This window comes from Contarinia nasturtii, unplaced genomic scaffold (assembly GCF_009176525.2).
Source record: "Contarinia nasturtii isolate CC-2019 unplaced genomic scaffold, AAFC_CNas_1.1 Cnas_scaffold_1362, whole genome shotgun sequence".
NCBI classification, from domain to species: domain Eukaryota; kingdom Metazoa; phylum Arthropoda; class Insecta; order Diptera; family Cecidomyiidae; genus Contarinia; species Contarinia nasturtii.
In genome coordinates this window covers 1-26,460 of record NW_022198699.1, presented here as the reverse complement: position 1 = coordinate 26,460, position 26,460 = coordinate 1, and the positions used below count along the sequence as shown (strand labels likewise).

Below are 26,460 nucleotides of genomic sequence, written 5' to 3'. Positions count from 1 at the left end.
GTGTGGATGTTCTTAACTTATCACATTGACCGTCGATGATGGCCTGCACTTCTGTATTCAGTATCTCTAGTGTTGTGTGGTCACTAATTAAATGGTGCATGAGAATCACTGCCACCCATTTCTCTTCAGACGTTTGAGCTGCAAACACACGCAGTAAAGGTGCTTGGACCAGATCTAGTTTGTAGTGACGTGGATTAAAGCGGTTATTTAATTGTTCTAGAGCCGGCTCATTGGTTTCATTCAGTGTGACTTCGGTTAGAATTGAAGGAACTTGGCGCAAGACAACTTGAGCCGGTTCACTCAGTTCTTCCCAGATGAAGACGGTGCGCAGAATATCGTGTCGTTTAATCACTTGTTCCAAAGCGAATGCATAACGTTCAAGTGCCCCTCGGTCACTAAATTGTAGACGAGTAACTAACAAATATGGATCGCCATGCTCAGCCATCATATCATGAAATAAAATACCTTCTTGTAATGGTGCTAGCCCATAAATATCTTGAATATTGACTATACCACCCGGCATCTGTGCTACTAGAAAATCAATCTCCAATTGAGATAGGCTAATAAGCGGCAACATGTCCGGAGTAATCATCGTGCTCTTTGTAGTAATCAGATTTGGTGGAATACTGAACGATTGGTGTTTGCCGAGAGTTTCAGCTAGCGCGATTAAAGTTGGAGCATCAAATATTTGCTTGACACTAGTATCTAATCCAACCTTTCGTAATTGTGCTAGCATTCGTACAATCAGCAAAGAATGCCCGCCCAACGCAAAGAAATTGTCATTTCGGCTGATTCGCTCAATACCCAACAGTTCACTCCAGATTGCAGCCAGTTTTTCTTCCATTTCACCCCGCGGTTCTTCATATATTTGATGGGCAAATGCTTCATCGTCCGGCGCTGGAAGTGCTCGCCGATCTAGCTTGCCATTGGGTGTGAGTGGTAAGGATGATAGACACACATATGCTGCTGGTATCATATAATCCGGCAATAGAGATGCCAGATATGTACGTAGATTGTTAGCAAGTGATGCATCTGGATCGGCTAGTACATAGGCCACCAGACGGGAATCACTATCGGGACCGATCTTCCATGGTTGCACAACCGCTTCGCTCACAGAAGGATGTTCGACTAAACGGGCCTCAATTTCGGCAGGCTCAATTCGGAAACCACGGATTTTTACTTGTTGATCAGTACGTCCCAAATATACTAGATTTCCATCTGGCAAATAGCGTGCCAGATCACCAGTGCGATACATGCGTGCTGTTGGATTTTCACTGAATGGATCGGACAAAAAGCGTTCCGCAGTAAGTTCTGGTCGGTTAAGATAGCCACGGGTGACACCAGCGCCACCAATATACAGTTCTCCTACGGCTCCCAATGGAACCGGCTCTCCGTGTGGATCTAACAGATATATTCGTACGTTCGATATCGGACGACCAATGGGTATTGATTGGCTGAAGAAATTTTTTGTACACGACCATGTTGAGGCCCAAACAGTAGTTTCAGTGGGACCGTAGACATTTAATACAGCAGTGTTATCAACGGTACTTTGTAATAAGGATAATGAAGGCGTTTCTCCACCTAGAATTAATGCCTTTAAGCTCTTTAGTTCATTTAGGTTTTGTTTGTTTCGAAGCATAGCCGGAGTTAAATGTGCATGGGTAATTTTTCCAATTCTAATATATTCAAGCAAAGCGGTGTCCATTCGGCGCACTTCTTCATTTGGTAAGCATAGGCGAGCTCCACTTGTTAGGGCCATTATGATGTCGATAACGCTGGCATCAAAAGAGCAAGAAGCAAACATCATGATACGGCTGTTAGGATCCACTCGCAAAAGCGGCGAAATAGCATGTGCCATATTAAATACAGATTGATGCTCAACCATAACACCTTTGTGTCTTCCAGTAGTTCCAGAGGTATATATCACGTAAGCTAGATGATTTGGATTGAGCCCCAGTTTAGACGCTTCTGGATTTTGGGTCAATCGACCGTCTGGTAACGGCTGATCCAAATTAATCACTGGTACATCATGAACTCCAAGTGCCTCTTGACCAGTGGCATCTGCCAACAAATACAATGGATCCGCATCCACCAAAATATTTTGTAACCGTTGACTGGAGTAGATTGGGTCGAGTGGTACATAAGCGCCGCCGGCTTTCAAAATGCCTAATAAAGCTACGATCATTTTAGTGCTGCGCTTAACACAAAAGGCGATATGATCATCTGGGTTAACACCTTTCTCAATCAGGTAGTGTGCTAGTTGATTGGATTGTGTATTGAGTTCTTCGTAGCTCAAAGTTTCTCCTTCACATTCGACAGCAATTGCTCGTCCATCACGTTTTACTTGTTCTTCGAACAAATGATGGATGCACTTTTTAGCAGGATAAATTATATCAGTTTGGTTCCAGGTATTTAGAAGCAGTTCGCGTTCAGCTTTGGGTAGCAAATTCAGTTTGCCAACGGGTTTCTGTGATTGATCCATGCTATGAGCAGATGCAAGTAAAACTAGCAAATGTGATGATATACGGTTTACATCCTCTTCTGATATCTGATTTTTATCATAGATCCAACGGAAAGGGCCATTATTCTTGTGGATCTGAAGCGTGAGCAAACTGCCGTGAGCGTCTTTTGAAGGGCATTCTTCTTGAGTTTCGATTATGGATACAGCCAATGCCCAAGGCTTCTTGCTGCGCAAGTCATTTGAAGAACGTATGGCATGTCGAACGATCAAATCTGACACGCATGGTAAGTTGTCAACCATTTCCTTGCAACCTCTTTCAATATTGGCCACAACGCTAGCGAAGGTCTCACTCAAATCGATCGATGTCGAAAATGGTACAGTTTCAGCAAGAATCCGGGTAGCCAATACATCATCATTTTGGTAAATTGCATTCGATTCAGTTGCATCCCATCCGATCTGTAATGGTGACATTTGGGTATCTCGAGCAATGTAAATGAGCCATGCAGCAAGAAGCTCTGTGGCACTGAATGCTTCAGGTGATAAACTTTGAAAAGCAGATGTGGCCCATACAGGTGGTTGATTGGCATTGTTTTGCACAATTGAAAGTTTACATACTTCAAAGTTGGCAAGACAATGAGACCAATAGGGATTTGAACGAATCATCCGAGCATATGTTGCGCCTAAAAATTCGGCTTGTTCGGGCGTTATAACTGGAAGTTGATCACCTGCATGAAGATGACTTTGCTTCGCAAGCATCCGAGCTGATATAGCTCGCCCACTTTCATCAAAGAAATCACTAATTCTAACAACTCCATCAGCAACAGCAACGTGCCAAGCATTTTCGTCAATTACCAATAATGTTCCCGGTACTTCCGTGCGTATATCTATATCATTTACGCGTTTCAACTCACTTATACTCACCACTCGATCGACAAGAAGTACTTTTGAGGTTGCAAAAGGACTGGGACCGCTTCCTACCCACGTATTAGCATTGACAAGACGTATTAGTGAATCGGCACATCGACTCCACTGCAAAAATCCAGCTGCAACTGGAGTTCTTCGATTTGCATAAAAGCTCTCATTCTGCTTGTTCGTTGAGACAGCACGACAACGTTCATTAAGTACGGCTACTGTAGTATTCGGAGCACTAACAACAACAGCAAAAATAAAATTTAAACGTTCTTTTAGAGCAATAAGTTGTTCTTTTGAATGCCCTTCCACAATATCATCAAACATGATGTCAAGACGACCATTTGAACGTTCTGTCCAGAATGTTATTTGTAATTCATTGGTATCGATGTTTGCACCAAAATGATATGTAGCACTGCAATCTTCAAATTCCTCTACATGATCGTGAAGTATAATATTGATTAGCGGGCCAAAGCTTCTGTTTGAGCTAAAGTTGGCGTGTCGTAGAATTTCCTCGATACGGTAGCGTTGATGGACAAGGACTGATTTTGTTTCTTGAGCAATATTCATTAGGACTTCTTTGAGCGTAGCATCCTCAGGTATGCGCAATAGCAGTGGCACAATATTAGATGTCATACCAAGTTCTTGACTCAAATAAGTTCCGCTCACTGGTAAGCTTAGAGTTACATATTCATTACCATGTAGGCTTCGAAACAGTAGTTTTGATACGCCAATGTAGAGAATTGATTCTGGAATATTGATTTCTGCTGCTATCTGTTGAAGTTTTTGGCGTTCGATGATTCCCAATGAGTGTGTACAACGATAAGTGCTTTTGTTTAATAAAGAATCGACATTTCGCTGTGTGTACGCATGACGCTTCAATGACTGCAGTCGATCATTCCAAAATTTCTCGTCTTGTTCGTGTTCTGCTGAAGCATTATAGGCGAGATCCGCTAGAGCGAGTACATCAAAATGCAATTCAGGCAAAATGATTATTGGTTTTCCTTGTTTTAAATTATTATAGGCGTTAATGATCATGTCATCGAACTTAGAGTGGGATCTGCCATCGATAATGATGTGATGAGATTTTTTATAAAGAACATGCGTATTGTTGTCGACGATGTAGATAATAATCTCATACAGTTTATCGTAGGTTATAAAACAGGGGTGATTTTCGGTCTCTTTCATCATTTTCAATACCACATTGATCGGTTTGGAGTGATTGCTGACATCAATTGTTCTTATACTGGGACGAATGCTTCGATCGTGAATCTGCCAAAGTTCTCCATCCGAATAAGCGAACCGTGTTTGTAATAAAGGTATCTGCAAAGTAAGTTGACTGATCGCATTTGTTAGAGCTTCCAAATCCAATGGACCACGAATAACCATATAAGATGAAATGTTACATTTAGTTCCAGGACGCATTTGTTGAATAAGAAACATCTCGCGCTGGGCACGCGTCGTGATGCTCACCACCAATGAAGCATCGGAGAGAGTGAGCTCACCATTAGACAGGTTCTTCATCGTAGTTTGTATAATAATAGCAACTTTCAACTTATTACACTTTACACGGTATAAATTCTGAAAAACTAAAGCCTAATAATATTTATAATGCTATAAATTAATACAAATTTTTATTACAAAAATTCTATGTAGTCATGGTACGAAAAAAAAAATCGAGGATAAAGATTAAAACAAAGTAATAAAACAAGAAGTTGCAAAAAAAATTTAAGGCGAAAATAAGAACTTTGTAAAGAAAAAAATTTGGCCGTAGGGTGGGAAGGATGAATTGAGATTAGAATAATAATGATGCATTGAAACCGGCTAATGTGACTTTGACCGAATTGAAATTAGCATGAGAAAGATTGAATAGAGAGAAATAAAGTGAAAATTCTCTTGTCATTACAATTATTCACCATAAGATTTCTTAAGATTTTATTTGCTTAAAATTTAAGCCTTGAATTGAAATTACATCTAGAATTACATTTGTTAATTTTGCACAGCTTGAACGGTCCGTATGTATAATAAAGTATATAATTCAGTTTTAAACAAGAATTAAATATTATAAATGTTCAAATAATTTACCTGAGTTTCGATAATTTGAAAGCACTTATTTATATTCAAAATGAAAACGAACGATTACGATATATAGAAAAATTGGCCAGTTAAGTAAAAACTATACACTTTTCGATTCTTCAATCTATAAAACGCATGAAGAGAACATTTGGACATCTCTACTTTTATACACTTTTCAAAAAGCTGTTATTTTTACTTTTGTTTATTTTTGTGTGACAATTGTTTTTCTGAGTGATTAACGGTTGCCCTACAGTTTATTGATAAGGTGCAATTAACTTGCTAAATTTAACCAACACATTTCTTTTCATTCCATCAATTATCATTTTATTACATTTATTTTTATAAATCTTACCATACTTAATTACCAAAATACAATCTGTATTACGTAAATAGCCCGTAGCATTCAACCGCGCTTAAAAACAAGCGCTTGCTCTTATTTCTGCGCTTATCCATATACTCTAGTTTAAAAAAATGCATCACATGCTATGTTTGTGTAGTACTGTGTACCAATGCTCCTACTTTTTTTTAACACAGAGTATATAATAGCATGCGCTTGTTTTTAAGCGCGGTTGTATGTTACGGGAGGTTCTCGGTCTGTTGAACGTATTTCCACATTTTTTGGTATTTACGAACAAAAATATAAATGGAAAGGTTGTAGGTTCGGTGATTTTGAACTTTGAAATTGAAATAATATCTTTTATTGAACAATCCTTGAAAACATGACGCAAATGATCCCAAATGTTGATATTGATCCTACGTATTTTGTACTATAATAAGTCTTAAAATAAAAAAACGTTAAAATTGACATAAAATGTTAAGATTTAATTGGACATAAAATAGCAACGTTCAACAGTCGATGACGTCAAACTGACAATATGATTTATTGCAATTTCAGGTCGTTGTTTCGCCATTCACTATAGTGAAGAAAACAAATTTGTAATGTTTTTAGTACATTCTAACGTTGAAGAATGTAACGTTTAGGCCCATTCTGGTGGTCATTTTCGTGTCAAATGGAACGGAGATTATATGCATAGCTCCCACGAATTCCAATGGAATTGATCCACTTGTTTCTTTCACTTCCAATAATATTTCATTTGACAACATAATGTGAACACAACCCAATACATTAAGTTTTAAATAGAACATCTAAATCTTACGCTCAAATAAACAATTTGTTAGGAAAGAGATTTTTTAATATTAATTTAAAACTCTGCAGAAGAACTCTCTTATACATCATTTATTGCATTTAATTTTCTTTATTTGTGGAATTAGTATTTTCAATTTTCGAAATGCAACTAACATCTCTCTGAGATTTTTCGATTGGCGCGGTGTATATGTGTCAAACCATCCAACGATATTCATTTATATGTATTAAAAATGTGCTCGCATCTTGTGATAGTATTGTTAGTATAAACAACTATCGCACCAACCGATTTTGTTTACAATAAAACTTTGTTTTGTTTCCAAGAGGATTTCTTGAGAATTATATGAATGGGTGAGGATAATCATGACCTCCAAACATTCTTTGAAAAAATACCGATACAAGACGGTGAATTAAAATAAATAAGATACTAACTCGCGTTTAAAATAAATCTGATACTTGAAAAATATTGAAAATAAAAATGGTATGTATCACATTTATTTTCAATGTCGTTCACGTATCAAATTTCAATTCTGGCTAGTATCTCATTTATTTTAACTCATTTGTGCATTATACCGAGTCTCCGAGAGTTTCATATGAGCCTTTCCATGTAGATGGTAAAAAATCGTGAAAAATGAAAACTTCGACGTCGATAAAATCAAGCAATTGGGCAAACGATCCAAATAATTCCATCATCAAATCGTGACCAATAGTGTTTCCGTATCGGTACTGTACACAAAACCAGAGCGGGCTTTGCAATAAAAATATGCACACACAGGCGGACAATCTCGTAGGCAAGAAATACGTTATTGGCATCGATCCGAATGAAAAAATGTGGTTGGCTATAACACGTCGCAACATCCGGAAAACACCTAATGAACCTCAAATTACATGTTTGTATATATGTAAATGTTGCTTGAAAGCTCAAATGAGTGCGTTCAATGTGTCATATTGAGTGTTTTCAATATATACAAACATGTAATTTTGTTTATGCAGAAAACAATAAATATGTGTATTTAAGTGCAGATTTTTATAATTTAGTGTTATTTTATGATAAAAAATCGATGTTTAAAATTTCAGACATAAAGCTGACAAAAAAGTTGATAGTTTTTTTTTACATAATTCATTCATGCAGATTTTGTAAACAATGCGGAATTTCATGCAGAAATTTTAATCGAAGAATCTTTGAGCAAAAACAAAATATATTCCAGAAAATCAAACATGCAGCTCGCTTTATTAATTGATGTGTTTTCTATCCGCGAATAATAGTGCAGATTTCGCGAAGTGGGTGACTGTAATGACAGACGTAAAATTATTTGTTTAGTGTATGTCTAGCTGCATGGTTCAATATAGTTTTCTGACATAAAGCAAAAAAAAAGTTACTTGTTAGAGTGGCTCTTGGTCTATTACAATATATAATTAAAGACAAGTTTTTATTTATTCAAATTATCCAGTTTTGTTCGTTATTATTTTATTTTCTAATTCAAGTAAGCTTTTTTTTAACCACATTGTTTTTATTGTTATCACATTTTTCCTCTTGTCAAATCAAACGGATTCAATATTCACAGCTAAGTAAAACGGTAATAATGCTGATGTATTGTTTGGTCATTCAGCTAAAAATAACAATTTGTTGCTACAGTCTTTGTGCAAGCGACAAATGTCAAAATTTCATATGGAATTTAAAACAAGAGATGTATCTTATGAGAAGAATTCGCATTAAAAATGGCATGAAAAGAAAAATGTATTTACTTGCCATAGAAACAATGGATTTATATGTTAATTTATGTAGTCGAATTGGAAAAATTTAAAGAATAAATAAATTACACAAAAAATATCAAAGCATATAAAGATCAAATCATGTAATAAAAAATGATTTATATTAAATAGGAATCACGTGCTTGTAAATATTTATCAAACTGAATTCATCATCCACATACAGTATAAGAATCATTATAGCATTACAATGGAACAAAAAAATTGGCTACACAGTAATTGGTTGCTTTTGAATCGGTCGTATGTTATTTTATCCTTTCAATTTAATTTGCGATTTTGGAGACAATACAATTTTTCGAAGAGAATGGTTTTCGAATATCGTGAGAAAAATTTCTCATTTAAATTATGTTTCAATGCACAAAATGACGTTGGCATTATTTGATCCAAATGGCATAATGTTATCGTCATAATAAAAATTGTACATATTTGTAAAAATAATAATGTTTTTTCTCCATTTCGATAATTTACAATGGTTTCTTCATGTAGTGACTTATCGTCGCGGATTTTTTTATTTTTGTCAAAATAAAACTAAAAATAATGGGGCTCCATAAAAGACATGTAGCTAGAATTGAACAATTTAAAAACAAAATGTGCAGACGGAATGGCATTCTGAACAAAAGCAAAACATATTTATTATCTAGTATTTTTGTGCTCACTTTACGCAAACATTTTCCACGGAGTGTTCGCATATATTTTCTCGCATTCACAATGTTTATCCCATTTAATTTAAATGGATATGAAATTTTGTTTCAGGGCATTATCCACATGAAATAATATTATACGATAGATTTACAAGGGGATCAAAATATCTCATGGTATACCCTGCTCTTTCGTTTTCTTCGTTTTTCCAAATCCTTTAGTTTTCAACAAAATGTAACTTTTTAGCTTAAATAAAACAAGATTGTATCCTTCGAAAAAAAGAAACCACAAATCCATGATATCAAAATAATTAGCAAGTACTATTGACCAGAGCAGTATATCAGCTATCAAAATATCAGATGGTACGTTAATGCAACGCAATACCAGTACAAAAGTCATCAATCTTATTCTACAGATCGAGTTTCTTCGATTCTGTATCGATTTTACGCCATTGCTTTGAATTTAACGCGTTGTGGATATTCTTATAGTTGATAAACTGCTCTGCTATTGACAGGTATATTGGAAATTGAATTTTGAATGTTTTGAAATGATTTCAATAACCAACTTGTAGTACTTGGCTGTGATCCTCCTTCTAATTGTTTAAAACTGTGTGTGTGTAGCCAAAATGAGCGCAATGGATAAAAACTAAAATGGTACACATGGCATTTAATCAAGACGGTATAGTTCATATATTAGTAAAAAAAAATTAAAAGATGAATCGCATGAAAATTTCACAAAATAGATAAAAAAATAAACTAGAACGATGATTAAAACCCAATAACTCCATTATCTAAATATGAGAACAAAAAAAATACCACGTAGAAAAAAAAACTAAATAGTACATTTTGTGTGTATAAACCAAAATATAGTGTCTATTTATTGAAGAAAGCTAAACATTTTGCGAACCAACAACAAATAAATCAATTGCATTTAGAATCATTTAGAAAAAAGATAAAAACTAATTTCATTTTAGTGCCTCCTGTATACGATTCATATCTGAAAGACTTCAACTCAGAGGTTTTGCTTTAATTTGAATAGAAGGCAATGTCTTCATAATTTCACAGAAAGAATTGGGAATTGTTCATTTCAGAGAAACACTTCAAATCAAGCAAAAGAGAGATATGTAAAAACAAAAGTTGCTCCATTTTCTAAGAAAAAAATAGGTATTCCTTTCAGTCTAAAATCTAGTCAAAATAGAAGAATCTTTCAAAACTGAATGAGCCTAAGATAACCAATTTAACACATTCACCCACGAAAAAGCAATTCTTTTCAACATTTGTAAATACAGTAAGAGTATATTCAAAAGGGAAAAAATGGAACCAGAACCAATGAGAAAAATGGTGGTATTTGCAATATTTAAACGCAAAGCATATTTTATGGAGCAAAATGTCGAAATCATTCATCAACTCTCTCACTCTCACACATTTGCCGTTTCCTTTTTCGTTCTTTCATTCATATCAAATGCCATGTTTTAAGCAAAACGTTTTATGTAAATAAAAGATGAAATTGAACTGTATCATTTTCAATTGAATTGAACTGAAAGTGTCGATGGTTTGAGTTAGACAGGCTTCACGATCGAGACGCTTCCAAGTTTTTTTTTTTTTTTTTTTTTCAAATCAAAAACCTGTCAACCCAAACAAAAACTGTCACACCAATTTCGTTCCAAAAGAAAGAGATTTATATTTCATAGATTCATTACTTTTGAAAAGTTGAGATTTCATTCAATACCAATTTCATCATCCATAAATCATATCAATGTTTGTGACCTAGAAAATGAAACCAAGCATCAAATCATTCATCCAATCAAATTATTTAATTTATTTACATACCCTTATTCTATGTTTGTTGCTATTTCAAAAAATGAAACTTTATTAGAAGAAATACACAAGCACACACAACTGATTCATATATATATATAAAGAGATAAAATAAATATAGACGATGTATATTTATAGAAATGTGTACGCTAATGAAGCTGAAATAGATGGATTGTTAATGTCCAAAAATACCATTTTATTCCTGCGCGTACTCTGTAAAATAGAAGGGATTAAATATTAATCATTTGGGATTTTTCATCAAAATAATCCAAAAGGATTAAATGTTAGCACTATAGGATTAAATTTGAATATATTCTTAGTTATAGTATACTTACTAAAAGTAGCTATAATAAGACCACGATGACATCCCGCACAATACGCAGGGCTTACGGCCGAGAGTTTCGTGCTTGATCTTGGATAGAACGCGATGTTCCTTGTATAGGTTGTTGATTCTGAAAGTAATGATTATAATAATAATGTGAACTTCTAGTTAAACATAGTTAGTGTTCATTTGAATATTCCATAATGAAATTTTCATTACAACTTGATAATTTTTTTACCTGAATGGGTGTTGTAGGTCTTTGAAATACGGGGTGTAGTTCTTCATTCATTACAGCACACCGTCCTATGTTTGAATTGTTTAACAAATAACAAATTCATTACTTATTCTTCATTTTGAGAAATCGATTCAATCAAATGCACAAACCTTTGTATAGTATATTGCGACCGGCGTTTGTATCACGATTCCATGTGATAATACGACCAATTGTCCGTTTTTCTTCGAAGCGTTCTTTACTTCCTTCTGGCAATGGTTCGCATCCACGGCAAGTAAAGTATCGATACTTCATCTTCACACGATCACCTTTCTTCGGAAATTCCAAGTCAATGAGCACACCTTTGTTGTTCGAAATTCATCCACTTTGAACACTGTACGTTATTCTTGAAATTTGTGTAGTACATTTGTGATGCGTAGTTGAATATATTTGATATTCTCTCAATTTTTGAAGCTCTCACGAAATATTTACGACACAAACGATAAATCATTATGGACACCTTGTATCCACAGTTCATTACGGCATCTTCATCGTCGCTATCAAAATTTTACGTCCCTCGGAAAAAATCCTCGAAGAAGTTCTTATCCACAAATTTCCTGAAGTAATCTTCGATTTCACCGTATCGATTGCCATCACAACGCACCTGAAAAATTTTGAAAAACAATTAATGATCACTGAGTGCACCCAAAGTGAAACATCGCGTCATTTCAAGCACATAATCGCTGATCAAATCACGAAATTCATCTGTTTTCATTGGTCGATTGTGTTTCAAGCCTTTTTTTGCACTTTTCTTTATCGTTTGATTTTCACACATTTTTTTCCTCTTTACTGGCTTTGGCTTAGAAGCCGATGCTGCACGCTTCCGTTTCTTTCCAGCCATTGTGATCGAGTGATAGTTTACCGAAGAGCTCTCTTATATTTATAGTCTAAAATCTGTTGATTCAGCAATATATTATTTTTGATGAATTTATAGGTTCCCGGTATTTTAAAAACGGGCCTCTAAAAATTCATCAAAATATACAATCACCGATTCATGTGATCGAAATTGTTCACAATAAACAAACTAACAAAGCGTTCATTTCACTCTTGTATAAATATAATTTCACAAGTCTTCGATGCAAACGAACTAAAAACTTTATTGAAAATCATTCGTCACCAAAGCAAGAATATTCTCAAGCATTTTACAATATGTGTTTCGGTTGTTCACGATTCTGATGGATTTTGAAAACTCAGCAAAATGTTCGCCAAGTTACGCTTCACAAAAAAAAATCGGTGAGCTCAAAAGAGTGAGGTTATGAAATGGAATATGTGCTGATATCAATGCAAACCGATCCCAACTTTTATTGAGAACCATCCGCTAATCACCCTTTCTTCACTTTGTTTCCACTAGCTATGAAACATTTTATCAGAAATCTAAGAAATAGCAAAGAAGCGTTGGAAAAAAGGATTTTATTGAAAATCATCTTTTAACCCTCCTAGGTATAGAGTGAAAAAAAACTTGAACGGATAGAGTCGGTCCATTGGACAAAATGTATGAAAAGTCTATGAAATGAACAAAATTATATTTCTTTTTTTGTTGAAATTTTCATTATAATTTTTTTTAAATGGGAAAAAAGGATGAAAATAAATAATTTATGATAAAATTAATTGGAATCTGATGATGCAGTTTCATACGGTCGCTTTTTGGTGCAGTTCGTACACATCGCAATTTTTTCGGAATGTTCTCCACAAACATTTTTCATACATTTGCTGCACTATGTTCGCGTCTTTCGATTGATTTTAGTGGGACATAAATGACATGCACTTTTTTATCTTGTTTGGTTTGCGTTGTTGGAGTGGACGGTGCTGTTGAACTGTGCTGAGTACAGCTCGATGCGCTTCATTAAATCCATAAGTAGATCTGCGTGCTATTTGATCATACACCAATGCTTCCGATAATTCGATCAAAAGTTTCTTGCGTTGAAATGAATACCGATCTCATGTAATTCCATGTCTTGCATTATAAACAATGAACGCAGCGACTCCACAATGTGGAGTCCACATACATTGATCAAGTTCATGAAGAAAGGCCAACGATTTTTGCCTCGTTGACATGAATAGCTATGACACAGTTGATCTGAATGATCAACGCCACCTTTTGTGCTGTTATAAAATGTGCTGATTTCATCTTCAGAAACCACACTTTTGATCGACAGCAAACGAATCATGTTTGTGTTTCTTAGCTTATATACACATATACGCAAATTCTTTCTTTTTTATTCTTTGCTAAATTGCTGAATCTACTCTATATGCACCGTTTTATAACGCAAAAATCAAAATGTGCACTGTTGACAGTTTTGAATTGTTTTATTTTTTACTGTTTATATGAGGTTTTCATGCATTTTGTATGGGCGGTCCAATGGACCGCCACTATACGTTCTAGGTGAGATTTGGTTTTATCAAATGTCCACAACATATACAATTATTTTATGATAGAAACAGTATGTACATGAATTATAATCTTCTGTACGAATAATCTGCCCGAGAAATTTTGAATTTTTTTAATTAACTTCGATTTTTGTTCAATTTTTTCAAAAATGTCGGTCCAATGGACCGCCTCTATACCTAGGAGGGTTAATAAACAAACCAATCGAAATTCCAACAGAAACAAAAATAGTTTTTTCGACAACGGAGCAAGCGTTTTACACAACATAAGACCGTGAAAGGTTATGTTTGTAATCGAAAGACAATGACAGGCGTTTGAAGTTTCATGTAAATGTCAATGAATGTTTCATATTGTTGTTGTTCCACCAGAATGATTATTATTCATTTAATATTCAAACAATTAATACAATTTAACTGTTTTACAAAACTATTGTATTTTGCATTTAAAATGAATACAAAAAATCTTTCTAGCACCTTCTTATTTCATTTTAATCCATTTGGATTTTTTTTCAAATAAATCTGAAAGGATTATATTTTAATCCCATCAAAATTACAGTGTAGGCAAAGTCTAGTCAACATATATCTGTAGGAAATGTTGTCAAATCAAGAGTGGCAAGAAAAATGCATGCAAACACACATGTACCGTATTTAAATTACTATTTATTTTCGAGGAGGAAGTAAAAAAAATATCTATAATGAAACTATGATCGATAGTGATTCAGCAACGCAACATTTTATTTTATTTGGTCATTCAATGGATGGGTATTAATTCATTTTCGTTCATATTTTTAGCCAAAAAAATTGATTTTAGCGTTGCAACTCGTCACTGGTTGGAAAATACATAACAAATAACCAAAAAAAAAAAAAAAAAAACAAACAAGAAAAAAGAATGAGATAAACAAGATTTATGTAAATAAAATACCACAGCAACAAAATATAGCATTTGTATCGATAGAAATCCATTTATGTATTAACTGATTGAATATAAACAATAAAAAGGAGGAAGAAACTATTACATATTATTCGATAAATGTGTTTTATTTATTTGATCGATGATTTTTTTCTTGGACGAAGATTAATTGGGAGCAAAACCAATCAATTTCAGATAAATGAAATATCAACTGATTTTATCATTTCAATTTTGACAAAAGAAAAACCGTCTATTTTTGCAGATAAATTCAATAAAAAGTAAAAATAGAGTTGCCGATATTCCGTAGCACCAAACCAAGAATGCAGCATAACAATCGATAATTCGAACGCTCTCAAAGTTAGGAGAATGCGAATTACAAGTAGGCCGGTGTGTTTGTCGACGTGCTAGCTCCACAGCTTGAATTCCAGTCTCGCGTATTTTGAATAAGCTGACTTTAAAAATTTCTTTGTACGGTGAATGCTTGTGTATGCCATGCCAAGGATGAACAATTCGCAAGTACTCAATTTCAACCAAACCACATTTTTCATGTTCGTAAAATGTGTCCTTAACATTTTTGTAGCCAGTAGCCAATTCCTGTGTAGGAATCAGAGTTGGTAAATGCACCTCACAATGGCGCGCACCTACAAATTGTGTGCAACTCTTCTTGGGTGCGCGCCCCCGATTCCATATGAATGTTGGGTGCGCGCACTTGGAATTTTTTTCTTGCTTATTCCAATATATGTAAATAGTCGTCAAAAATGTATTTTTTACTTAATACTTTCCATTTTTTATTTGGTCATCTTCAATATATCAATACAAATTACTGACAAATTGTGTTTCTTATATATTTGGAAAGCTACAAGTAGCCGCCTGCTGATTGTCTTTTGAACCACATTGCTTTACATGTAAACAGTTTTTGCATGTGAAAAAATTCTAAATGGAAAAAATTAAGTAAAAAATACATTTTTGACGATTTTTTATATTGAAATGTGTAAGAAAAAACTCCAAGTGCGCGCACCCAACATTTATATGGAATCAGGTGCGCGCACCCAAGAAGAGTTGCACACAACTTGTAAGTGCGCGCACTTGTGAGGTGCATTTACCAACTCTGGTAGGAATAGTGGACACTCAACTCAAATTAAAAGGCTACAATAAAAACCAAAAGAAATACATACCGTATGGAATGCATATAGTCCTTTTCTCATTCTGCCGATGCCATAGCTGACATTCACAAAATTTGAATGTTGATTCGGCGGCGCCACTTTCGTTTCATAGATTTTCTTGCGAATTGGTTCAGTTTCGGTGGAAAAATAAAATCGAGAATAAGGTGTGTCATCAACAGCAAGTTCCATATTGGAATTTAACAAGTCTGTTAATGTTCGGATGCTCCCTGACGTTGATTGTAAAAGGGCAACGATGTTTGCAGTGTATGATGTATAAATGAAAATTAGACACAGAGAGAATACAAACTGTAGAGAGAAAAATCAAAAACTCTGCATTATTCGAAATTGATGTCGAAAAAAATACTGAATATTCACTGTTGCAATTTTTCCAGACATTCTTTTTGGAATGAAATGGGTTCCCATTTGACATATCGTACCGATTGCGAACAATACGAAATCCGTTGAAATTAACTCTTGCTCGTTGTCCTTTGAAAATTGGTAAGTTACAAAGATAATCGATGTACTCACGACGACAAGAATGATCCCACAAATCCACACCATTCCAGAAAATGGGAGATAATACAAGTTTGAAACCTGTGACAGTGGAGGATCTCGAAAAACGAACGCGAGTCTGGCAAGCAATGTACATGACAAGTATTCAATGTGTGGCACTCTGTCGGGTGTTATGAATAAAACAGTGCCTAAAAAGTGTCGAAAACACTCGATAAAATGATAAGAACGAAGATTTTCTTTTGCTCTAATTACCTCCAATATCAATCTCATTTCTAACCAATTGACCCATCATTCCAATCAGTTTGTCAGGTTTCTTCATATCACCATATCCCCATGTATTTTCAAAATTATAAATAACTGTAGAGTTTACGGATTCTCCCAGAATGTTTGTGATAGCATAGCCAATTTTTGCAGGAAAATCGATGTGTGATAGCCTTCAAATAATTTTTATTGATGGACACCATTTAATTTTCGAAAATTGCATAGTAATTACCGATGATCGTTCAATTGGTCGATTGATTCGTTTTTCGTTACAATTAAAGTTGACTTCAACACTTTTCCACGGAAATCACTTCGTCGTCTGGATAAAATTCTTGTCACACGTAAATCAGTCAAACCATTTTCAACATTCCAGTATCCAAATGTTTCATTTATAAAATGCGACTCTTTATCAATCTTGTAAACTAAATTTTTGTTAAGTTGAAGAAATATTTGCTCCATATTTTCGTATCATTTACCTTGTTTTAAATTAAATCGATCGTTCTCTGTATCAAAGTTGACCAAAACTACGTTACTATCTGGTAGAAACATCAATTTAGTTAGATGATGTTCAATGGGCTCAAATAAGATCCAACGGTACGGGTGACGGAAATATTCGCCATTGTTTAAGAACGAATGGCTATCATTGCAACGCATATCAATGAAATGCCATAACTTATTCATGCTGTCGTCAATTATGCGCGGCGCTATTCCAAAATGGCGATTCAATTGTACAGGAATTTTGGATGCTTTCACAAAGCGAAAATTATCAAATTGTGGCCAACAACTAAAAACTGATAGAGCTGATGGAACGTTTTCATTTATAATCAAATCTTGAACTAAATTGGAAATAACGTTTATGTCGTGACTGTGAGAAGCCAAGATTAAACTTAGAAAAATGAATGCTGTTTTCATTTTAATAAGTTGATTAACGAAATTTGTACACAAATCTAAGTAGAAATTGGACAAATGCAGGCTTTATATAGAAAATAGACTGTTTAGTCTGTGTTAGCTTTCTTTCAATTCATGTTTACGAGTTTTGAAGAAGCAGACACAATAAACTATGTAATTTTTTCTGTCTACTTTCTACGTTATTATCAATTACGATTTATCACCCAATCAATCCGTAACACATGAGACATTCAGACATGATATTAAATGTAATATGGAACCTTGAAGGACTTAATCTATTATTAATGAGAATATCACGTGACGCTAGTGCATGCAACACCAAAAGAGTTCTAGGTTTATTGTTGAAATCAATGACATTTTTACGTTTCTGTAGTACAAATAAAAAAAAATCAAAGCTGTTAGTACCTATACTACACATGTAAATGTTATCTATTCATCTGATAAACCATATTTTAGAATAGAATCGAAAACTTCTTTGATATAATCCAACTTTGCTTCCGCTGACTTCATTCCCTTTTTCTTATCCCAGGCATACCAATCAGCATATGCTATTATTTGATCAAATTTCGGGCTTTTGGTATTATTATCACCAACAACAGCTTGCTGATACAATGCATACAGTTCTCGAAGATCTTGGAATTCGGGAGTAGTTTTGAATTTTTTCGCATCTTTGACTGCTTTATTGAAATATATCTCCAAAATCTGTTATTCGATTAAAAACAAAAAAATCCATTCCATATGTGTGACTCCATTATTCTGACATTACTTTAAAGAGGAAAAAAAAAACACCAAGATTTACCTCGTTTTTCGATAATCCTTTATCCATAAGGGGGTGATATTGGCCTGACTTTCGTGATGTTGACGAAGAAGATTTTTTCGAAGATGATTTCGACAATGGAGATTTTGGCGAAGATGATTTTGATGAAGGTGATTTTGGCTCCGACATACTTTCAAAAAGCTCTATATAATCTTTGGCCGTTTGTGGTGCTATTAATACATTGTCTTTCATCACTGCTATTGGCGCTGGTTTGAATTTCATTTTGGCTTCATAATCAGAGATCATTTTCTTTACGTTCAGGTCTCCATTGACTACCAAATACTATAAAAAAAGACAATCGAAATTGCAGTATTAATTAAAACAAAATCGAAACAACAATTAAGCCTTGTTAATCTATGCAATTTCAGTGAAATATTTGATGTGAAATATCACACTTAATTAACTTTTTTAGCTTAATTTCCATCGATTCTATCATTAAACCATTGATGACAGAACAATTATCAAAACTTTGTTTACAAAAAAAAAACACGCGTATTCATGATTAAAGTATATGAAGTTATTTAAAAATAAATGAACTAGTTGATTCTGTCATTCATCAAAAAATGTAATCGAATTTTAGTCACTTTATTGAAGTTATCTTTAAGTTCACCTCTGAAATTAAAAGCCCAAATAGCAACAACGTGAAACATTTCAATCTCGACATTATTCTTGTTTCAATCGAGAAATTTTACTGATACTCATCACCGAACTGTTCTCGTTTTATATGCGTCAGATCCTTATGAATAATGACTTCATTAAAAATAAATGATATCGAAAACACTCGCAGTATGAATATTTAATGCATATATGCAAAAAATTTAAAATTGAAATGGATGATTTTTACACAGGTAAAAGTATTTGGATAGCGTAATAATAATCGGACAAAATGTTTGGTAATGTTTTACAGTTTTTAATTTTTTACACACAGTATCCAAATATATATTTAGATTTGTGATTCAAAATGAGTCCAACCGTGAACAGATAAAATTTATTGTAATCAGTGACAGACATTCACACACATTTCACATCGATATTACTTCTTGGTGTAGTAATTGCAGAACAAAAAATTAATTTCAAAGTAAAATATAATTTAGTAATCTCATGCGTCATGCATCCAATGCTAAAAAGTTCTATACGAGTAAATGTGAGCGCTTCACATGTGGCACATGTTGCTAAAATATAAGCATTCAACGAGTCACTGTGTATGGCTGACTCAGAATAGCTCAGACATTGAAAAACCATGGAAAATTACAGATTTTACACTCGTCCACATTTATGCCGATTAAGTCGTTCTACTTACCAAAAAATCAAACGTCGTCCAAATATTCAAATGCATTTATTGGGCTGCTTCGTGAAATATTAGTAGTATATTAGAACTGCAAATTTATTTTTTGAGCTATTTTGGGATTATCACATCAAAATATTCACGTTTTTTATAATTATTTCGTTTTTGGTTTCGGGTTGGATATGCAATCGAAATTTTTGGTAACATATTGATATCGTGGGTAATACTTTTAGTAGATAAACAATAAAAACTTTTTATTAAAAAGATATCCGGTAGTTCCATTTCAATCAGTACAATTCAAAAAAATCCAAAACTTTGGAATAAACCATTTCTGCAGCATCAATGCCCCACAAGAAATCGACATGATTAAATTCAGTCTCATTCATAAAATAAACCGATTTTAAACTATTATTTAGTTTGGTCAATAGCAGATTTACATCTTTTAGCATGGCCAATCTATCGGTAGATGAGTTAATGGCCATGGTTGGTACTCTGATTCGCCAAAGTTCAAAGTCAGGTGTTACTTTCGAATTTTCAACAATGGAATCGTCTTCCATGAATTTTCCGAAGTTTCTATACCGAATCCATTAAGCAAAAAGCATTAATTGTTTTGTTGAAGTTCCACTTGGCGTGTGGGCCAAAAATGTTGGAATCATTTCCTGTTATTGATTCAATCACAACAATGAAATCCAAATAGAATATATCCTGGTCATTGATTTAAACGACATACTTTATTTCTTTGTTTTTCACTTTGGCCAAGAAGGATATCAAGAATTCCTTCGCACACATTTTCCAAGCCAGCATCACATAATCAAGTCGTGTTCTGGGACATTCGTTTGGGAAAAAGTACCGTATAGATGAACGGCTGAAATTGTGTTGAAATTCAATTTAAAAAATGACTTTATATTATCAAAATTATTGGATTACTTGAAAAATGTTACGAATCCTTGACGAAACTGCGTGAAACCAGATCCGCATTGGTAAAGTTATTTGTATCGCAAAACTAACGTCATATATATAAAAATCCCCCTATACACATTTTTGAGTGTTTAAAAATACATTAAATATCACTTTTTGAATTTTTCCGATGGATGGCCATGGGCATCACACCAGACATGACACTTCAATCAATCAACCAAAGTCGCTCAAAATCTAATGGTTTCTATTCCTCGGCACCCCCAATCATCCTGTGAAGTCAGATTTTGAATTACTTTTCTTGTTTGAAAGTTATCGTGTTAACAAATTTTTGCGTACATTCGGACATCGAAAAAACGCCAGATTCGTGTTCCCTGGCTCCTAAAACACCCAGAAAACATGTTTTTTGAGGGTGTTAATTTTTCGACCGATTCCAATACTTTACCTTACACACTAGGTGTGTGCGGAAAAGTAAAAAAAACAAAATTTATGTAGATTGAGTTAATAATGACTCTCTCAAAAAATTCAATGTATCAGAAAACTTCAGTGTGGATCATATTTTATTTTTAACAAATTTCTTGAGCTCACGAATATTCTAACCGATTCATATGATTATTAAATTCAAAACATACAATGATTTTTAGATAGGATAGATGCGTAAGATCTCCGCAAGATCCAGATCCAAGCGTGCGTACGCTGCCGCATGATGCATACATATATAATACGCACGCAAATTCGTTATTCTTATTTCCCCTTCTTTGATTCGCATGCCATAGCATTACGGAGTAAGGAATGTATGTATCATGCGGCTACGTACGCACGCTTGGATCCGGATCTTGCGGAGATCTTACGGATCTATTCTATCCAAAAATCATTGTATGATTCAAAATCATTATTAATTAAGTTTTTTTTTTAATTTAGGCAAAAACAAAATGCCGATACCGTTCGACTGCCATCACTTTCGTTAGAAACTGAATCGGGAATGACATCAAAAGTCAATATTGCACCACCGGCCATCATAATAACAGCACAAAGTCATCCACATAATGTAAATATATCATATTTATACAATATAATCATATCCTAATAATATTTATTTTCAGTATGGCGATAATAGGCAAAAGAATATTGAAGTTAACAAACTCATTGTTCCAAAAGCTGTGAGTAATGAATTTTAAATTTTTAACTTACTCAAAGAAAAATTCATATGCATTTAAACTATTCTTCGTCATTTTACATACAGCCAGTATCGCTCCAAAAATGAGCTTTTATTTCGAACATACACATTAAGTTGTAAAATAAACTAACGTATATATTTCACATATATTGTGAATATTCTACAAGGACCCTTTTTTTGTATGGAGAAAATCACCATTTGTATACCAGGCTGATCGAAAATGACGTGACTTTTTGAATGAAAGGTGTCACTTTTTACAGACTGATATTATTTTTGAGAAGTACTACCCATCAAACTTCTGCATCACAAAGAATAACTCAACGCTTTATACCATTTCTCCACTCGTATCTAATTAACATTCAAAGCTTCAGCCCAATAAAAGCTGTTCATAAATGTAGAATAAATGCGAGTGGAGCAGGTCATATAAAAATGGTACAAAAAACTGTTATAACTTCACAGTCATTCTTTGAACCAAATCCGTCCTCGGACCCAAAAGTTACAGAGCTTGAAAGAGACCACCTTCAAAATACATCTCAATTCCACATTTCATCGTTTTATTTGGGTGCGAAGCAATTATATAAACTATTCTTCCACTCAGAAGACAGGTAGAGGTCTCACCAAGCCACACCAGAAATATCAAAGTGATTCGTTATTAAAGTCATCTAAAATTGCCATCGTCTGAACGACTTTGAGAGACACCTTTTTGTGAAATTTTTGGAACTTATTTTTTGTTGCTTTTGAGCAACAGTATTCAGTAAACAGTATTTTTTCTATTCAAAAAATTTGGAAATATCATAAATTAATCTTTTGGCATCGTTTCGACTTATTGCAGATGATAAAACAATATTTTGGAAAATACACTAACATGAAAGGCGAGCTCAAACAAAAAATGCGATTATATGGCTTTTTGTGGACATATCGGTTTTTGATGACCGTGTAGACTATACCTTATCGCAAACTGCATTGAATAGGTTCTGTGGGATACTGTTAGTTAATAATCAATGAAAAATATTTATTTTATTAGTGCATCGAGTCCCTTAAACATCGCCTTAAATCTACCTCTCGAAACCATTTTGAGCAAATGATCGAGTGGAATTTTCTTGCCAATAATAACTGTTCAACATGCGACTTGGGGTCTATTGTAAATAAATCACTAAGATATCGCACACTTTTAAAGCGATACCTTGGATTTTTTCAGACATTTCTTCAAAAACTGCCGTTTTCGAAGTGTTCGTTTCCTCTGCCTCTATGACCACATCCGAAATCAATAGAGAATTTCCTTCTGGCTCTAGTAGATAGAAGAGAGTCCGAACGATATCACTAAGCTCCGAATGATACCACCAAAAAGGCAGAGGTTGGTCTCTTTCAAGCTCTGTAACTTTTGGGTCCGTGGACGGATTTGGTTCAAATTTGTGATGTAGAGGTTTGATGGGTAGTACTTCTCAAACGTAATTTTCGATCAGCCTGGGACACATTTTTATTCTAATATACATAAAAAGACTTTTAAAAATATATTGTCAAAGCTTGATTGAAATTGATAATGTTTTTTTTTTTTTCGTTTTAGCTTAATGGAAAAAAAGATATGGATTCGATTGCCAAAACATCAAAATTTCCATTTCTCTTTGACAACAATTACATAGAAAATGGTATACTTTTCATAGAGTTATGCGGGGTAAACAGCTTATTGCACTTTTTCATGTTTTTATACAAAGAAAAACCAAGCTGTTTCCCGACTCGCATATCGAACAACAACATCATGTCGATTTTGCGGAATGATACCGACGACTCAATGCGTAATTTCCATGCCAAATTCATTCAAGAGAATTTTAAAGTCAAGGAAGGAGTGATAAACTGCCATGATAATGTCATCGAATTGTATGCGAAAATGTTTGCGAAGACATTTACAAGCTGGAAATGTCAGTGCGGCTCACACTGGGATTCCGCCATAAATCTGAATAGCCATTTTCAAGAAACGTACAATTTCCGCGAAATATCTAAATATATAGGTTTTCGTAGAGGAATATGCGTTTCCTGTAATGAACGATTCGCAGATATAACTGAGTTCGGTGACATTATTTTTGTAGATGTCCAAAGAAAGAATGCAAACGAAAACTACACTGTTTTCTATTCAGAGCTTCAAAAAACAATGCATTTAAAGAATTCTCGTTCGGAGTTAAACATATTTGCGTTGAAAGGAGTAATCAACCGCTATATCTCTCCAAAACACTATACGCTCTATTATTTATGTGAAGAGGGCAAGTGGTATAACCTCGATGATATTGGCGCTAATGTGAACGAGATCAAAAATCATATAACAGGAGAAATCGATAATCCAGTGGTTCTGATTTATGTGAAAGAGGTGCTGATTTTTTTTACTTTGTTTTTCTTTTCATTAAGTAAAATAATAATAAACCAACTAATGAAAATTGTACTTTGATTGCTTGAAAAATTGCTTTTGGAATGAAAAAGCTCTCCTGATTATTAAGCGCACTTCATTTATTGAAAAGAAATTGTAATCATACACACCTTAAAACTCTTCTAGGTCTTGGACAATTTTTATTGCAAAAGTGTTGCCTATGTTTTTGCTCATGCAAAATTTCTATTTAGGTTATCTTAATGCATGAAATTACCGCAATTTGCGAGCGAGTTAAAATTTGAAATTTTTGTAATTTGCAAACCTAGAAGTGCTTCATTCTAACAACATGTCAAGCGACCTACGTATATTTTTCCGACTTTATAATTTTAATTTATTTATTAATTTCAGTCTTGATTACATATGCTTAATAAATTCAAAATCAATATTAATTAAGTTTTCTTTAAATTTAAGCAAAAACAAAATGCCGATACTGTTCGATCGCCATCACTTTCTTTACCAACTAAATCGGGAAACACTTCAGAAGTGAATATTGCACCACAAGACATCGTAAAAACAGCACCAAGTCATCCAGATAATGTAAATATTTTTTACTTTTTATTTTTTTGAATTGTGAAACTCATTGTTCCAGAAGTTGTGAATGACGAATTTTAAATATTTAACTTATGCAAAGAAAAATATTATTTATATAATTATATGCATTTAATTCATTCTTCGTTTTTAGTCTAAGCTTTCCGCACCGAAATTGAGCACAATATTTGAGCAGAGTGACTCTTACTCATTCAATGATGATGATGATGATGATAATGATGATAATGATGATGATGATGATGACGTAAGTAAAAGTTTTTTATATGATGTCAGCTGGAGGTAGAAATGCTAAAGTCATTTTCATTCTCACCGACAAATATTTATAAATCTGAGATGAAATATAACTTGGAATAATTCAACTAAAAATAAACCTTAAATGACTACAAGTCCTTATTATATCGCACTGAAATTTGACTCAAACTAAATAAAGAAAAGGTGGCACAAGATTTATATGAGGTTATATTTCATCACCTGTATTACATCTTTATTTGCACTATTTTGTTACTAATAACTGCCCTTTATAGGATGGGACATGTCCACATTGTGATAAGCCACATCATGACCCACAATCGAATGAGGCTAAAAAATGCGAAACTGAAATACAGAATATACTCAATGTGAGTATAATAGAAAATATTTGATAAATGCCTAATTAATTGATGTATAAAATCGTAGAAAAAACTAAAACACATTAACAACATACAGATCCAAATAAGTTAGACGCCTATGAGGTTTATTATTGGGTGCGTCAATTAATTTTGAAGGATTTTTGTGTTCAAAAAAACATTCATTTCAAAACTAAATGAATGACTACAATGACCAATGTATTGCCCATCGTTAGCTTTGACTTTCGCCCATCTTCTTGGTAGCTTGTCGCTTCCGCGTCGAAAGAATTCCTCGTCTTTTGATACTATCCAGTCATCGGACCATTTTCGCACTTTTTCATAATTTTGAATGTGTTCATCGAACAGGCCGATATGCATCAGAACAAGTGGAAATCAGAAGGAATATCTGGAGAGTACGCAGATTGATCAAGCTCATCTCGACCAGAGTCCCCTATCTTTTTTTGGGATGTTTGAAATATGTCAAATTTTGAAAAATCCTTCTTTTCGACTATTATCTCATTAGTACGGGTTGCTGATGATGACAAGAGTTTTGTTGAAATGTATACAAAAATAATTTGAATTTTATGATTAGTTTGATGATTCTAGAGTATTAATACTCTACGATTTGTGTTTTACTTTTTTCAACGTTCAATTTACAATCAATTGATATATGTTAATTTATAATTTTCTTATTTTTTAGTTTCAGGCCGATAGTAAAATTGTAAAGCCCAATAATTGGTTAGAGGCAGATCTCATAGAAGATTTCTTGAAATTCATTGTTTTTCCGCAGGGCTACAAAAAACAATTTAAAGTTATTGCGCCGAGTACTTTAAATATAATGGTATACTTTTCGATGAAGGGAGAAATAAAAAAAATAAAAAAAGGTATTTCGAAAAGCCATCTACACATTGTTCACTCCCACAATATGCATTGGGTGGTATTTAATCGAATTGTGACCAAGAACCATAAATTCGAGATCAATGTGTACGATAGTCTATATGGCATCAATGGGAATAGAAAGCAATGGTCGGTGGTGGATAAGAAAGCCATGAGTACGTTATATGGAAAAAAATACTCCATATAATATCGTTCCCGTGGCAACAACACAGCCACCTGGAAGCGGTGCTTGCGGAGTCTTCGCAATTG

At 33.9% G+C, this 26,460-nt stretch overlaps 3 protein-coding genes across 3 annotated transcripts; 1 reads left to right on the top strand and 2 right to left on the bottom strand.

The window, feature by feature from the left end:
• Window positions 1-11,508: 11,508 nt before the first annotated feature.
• Window positions 11,509-17,100, bottom strand: LOC116345568 (ionotropic receptor 75a-like). Its single transcript, XM_031775004.1, has 6 exons — window positions 16,874-17,100; window positions 16,633-16,814; window positions 16,321-16,568; window positions 15,880-16,173; window positions 15,082-15,298; window positions 11,509-11,711 (listed from the first exon to the last, which is right to left on the bottom strand). The coding sequence occupies exons 1-6, from the start codon at window positions 17,098-17,100 to the stop codon at window positions 11,509-11,511; spliced, it is 1,371 nt and encodes a 456-aa protein (XP_031630864.1).
• Window positions 17,101-17,848: 748 nt separating this feature from the next.
• On the bottom strand, window positions 17,849-19,085 carry LOC116345567. Its single transcript, XM_031775002.1, has 3 exons — window positions 18,978-19,085; window positions 18,350-18,649; window positions 17,849-18,252 (listed from the first exon to the last, which is right to left on the bottom strand). Exons 1-3 carry the CDS (start codon window positions 19,029-19,031, stop codon window positions 17,980-17,982), a joined length of 627 nt encoding a protein of 208 aa, XP_031630862.1. The 5' UTR covers window positions 19,032-19,085; the 3' UTR covers window positions 17,849-17,979.
• Window positions 19,086-20,099: 1,014 nt separating this feature from the next.
• On the top strand, window positions 20,100-26,432 carry LOC116345566. The gene is made up of 7 exons (XM_031775001.1): window positions 20,100-20,164; window positions 21,489-21,615; window positions 21,671-21,727; window positions 24,572-24,697; window positions 24,843-24,953; window positions 25,234-25,326; window positions 26,015-26,432. Exons 1-7 carry the CDS (start codon window positions 20,100-20,102, stop codon window positions 26,396-26,398), a joined length of 963 nt encoding a protein of 320 aa, XP_031630861.1. The 3' UTR covers window positions 26,399-26,432.
• The last annotated feature ends 28 nt before the right edge of the window (window positions 26,433-26,460 follow it).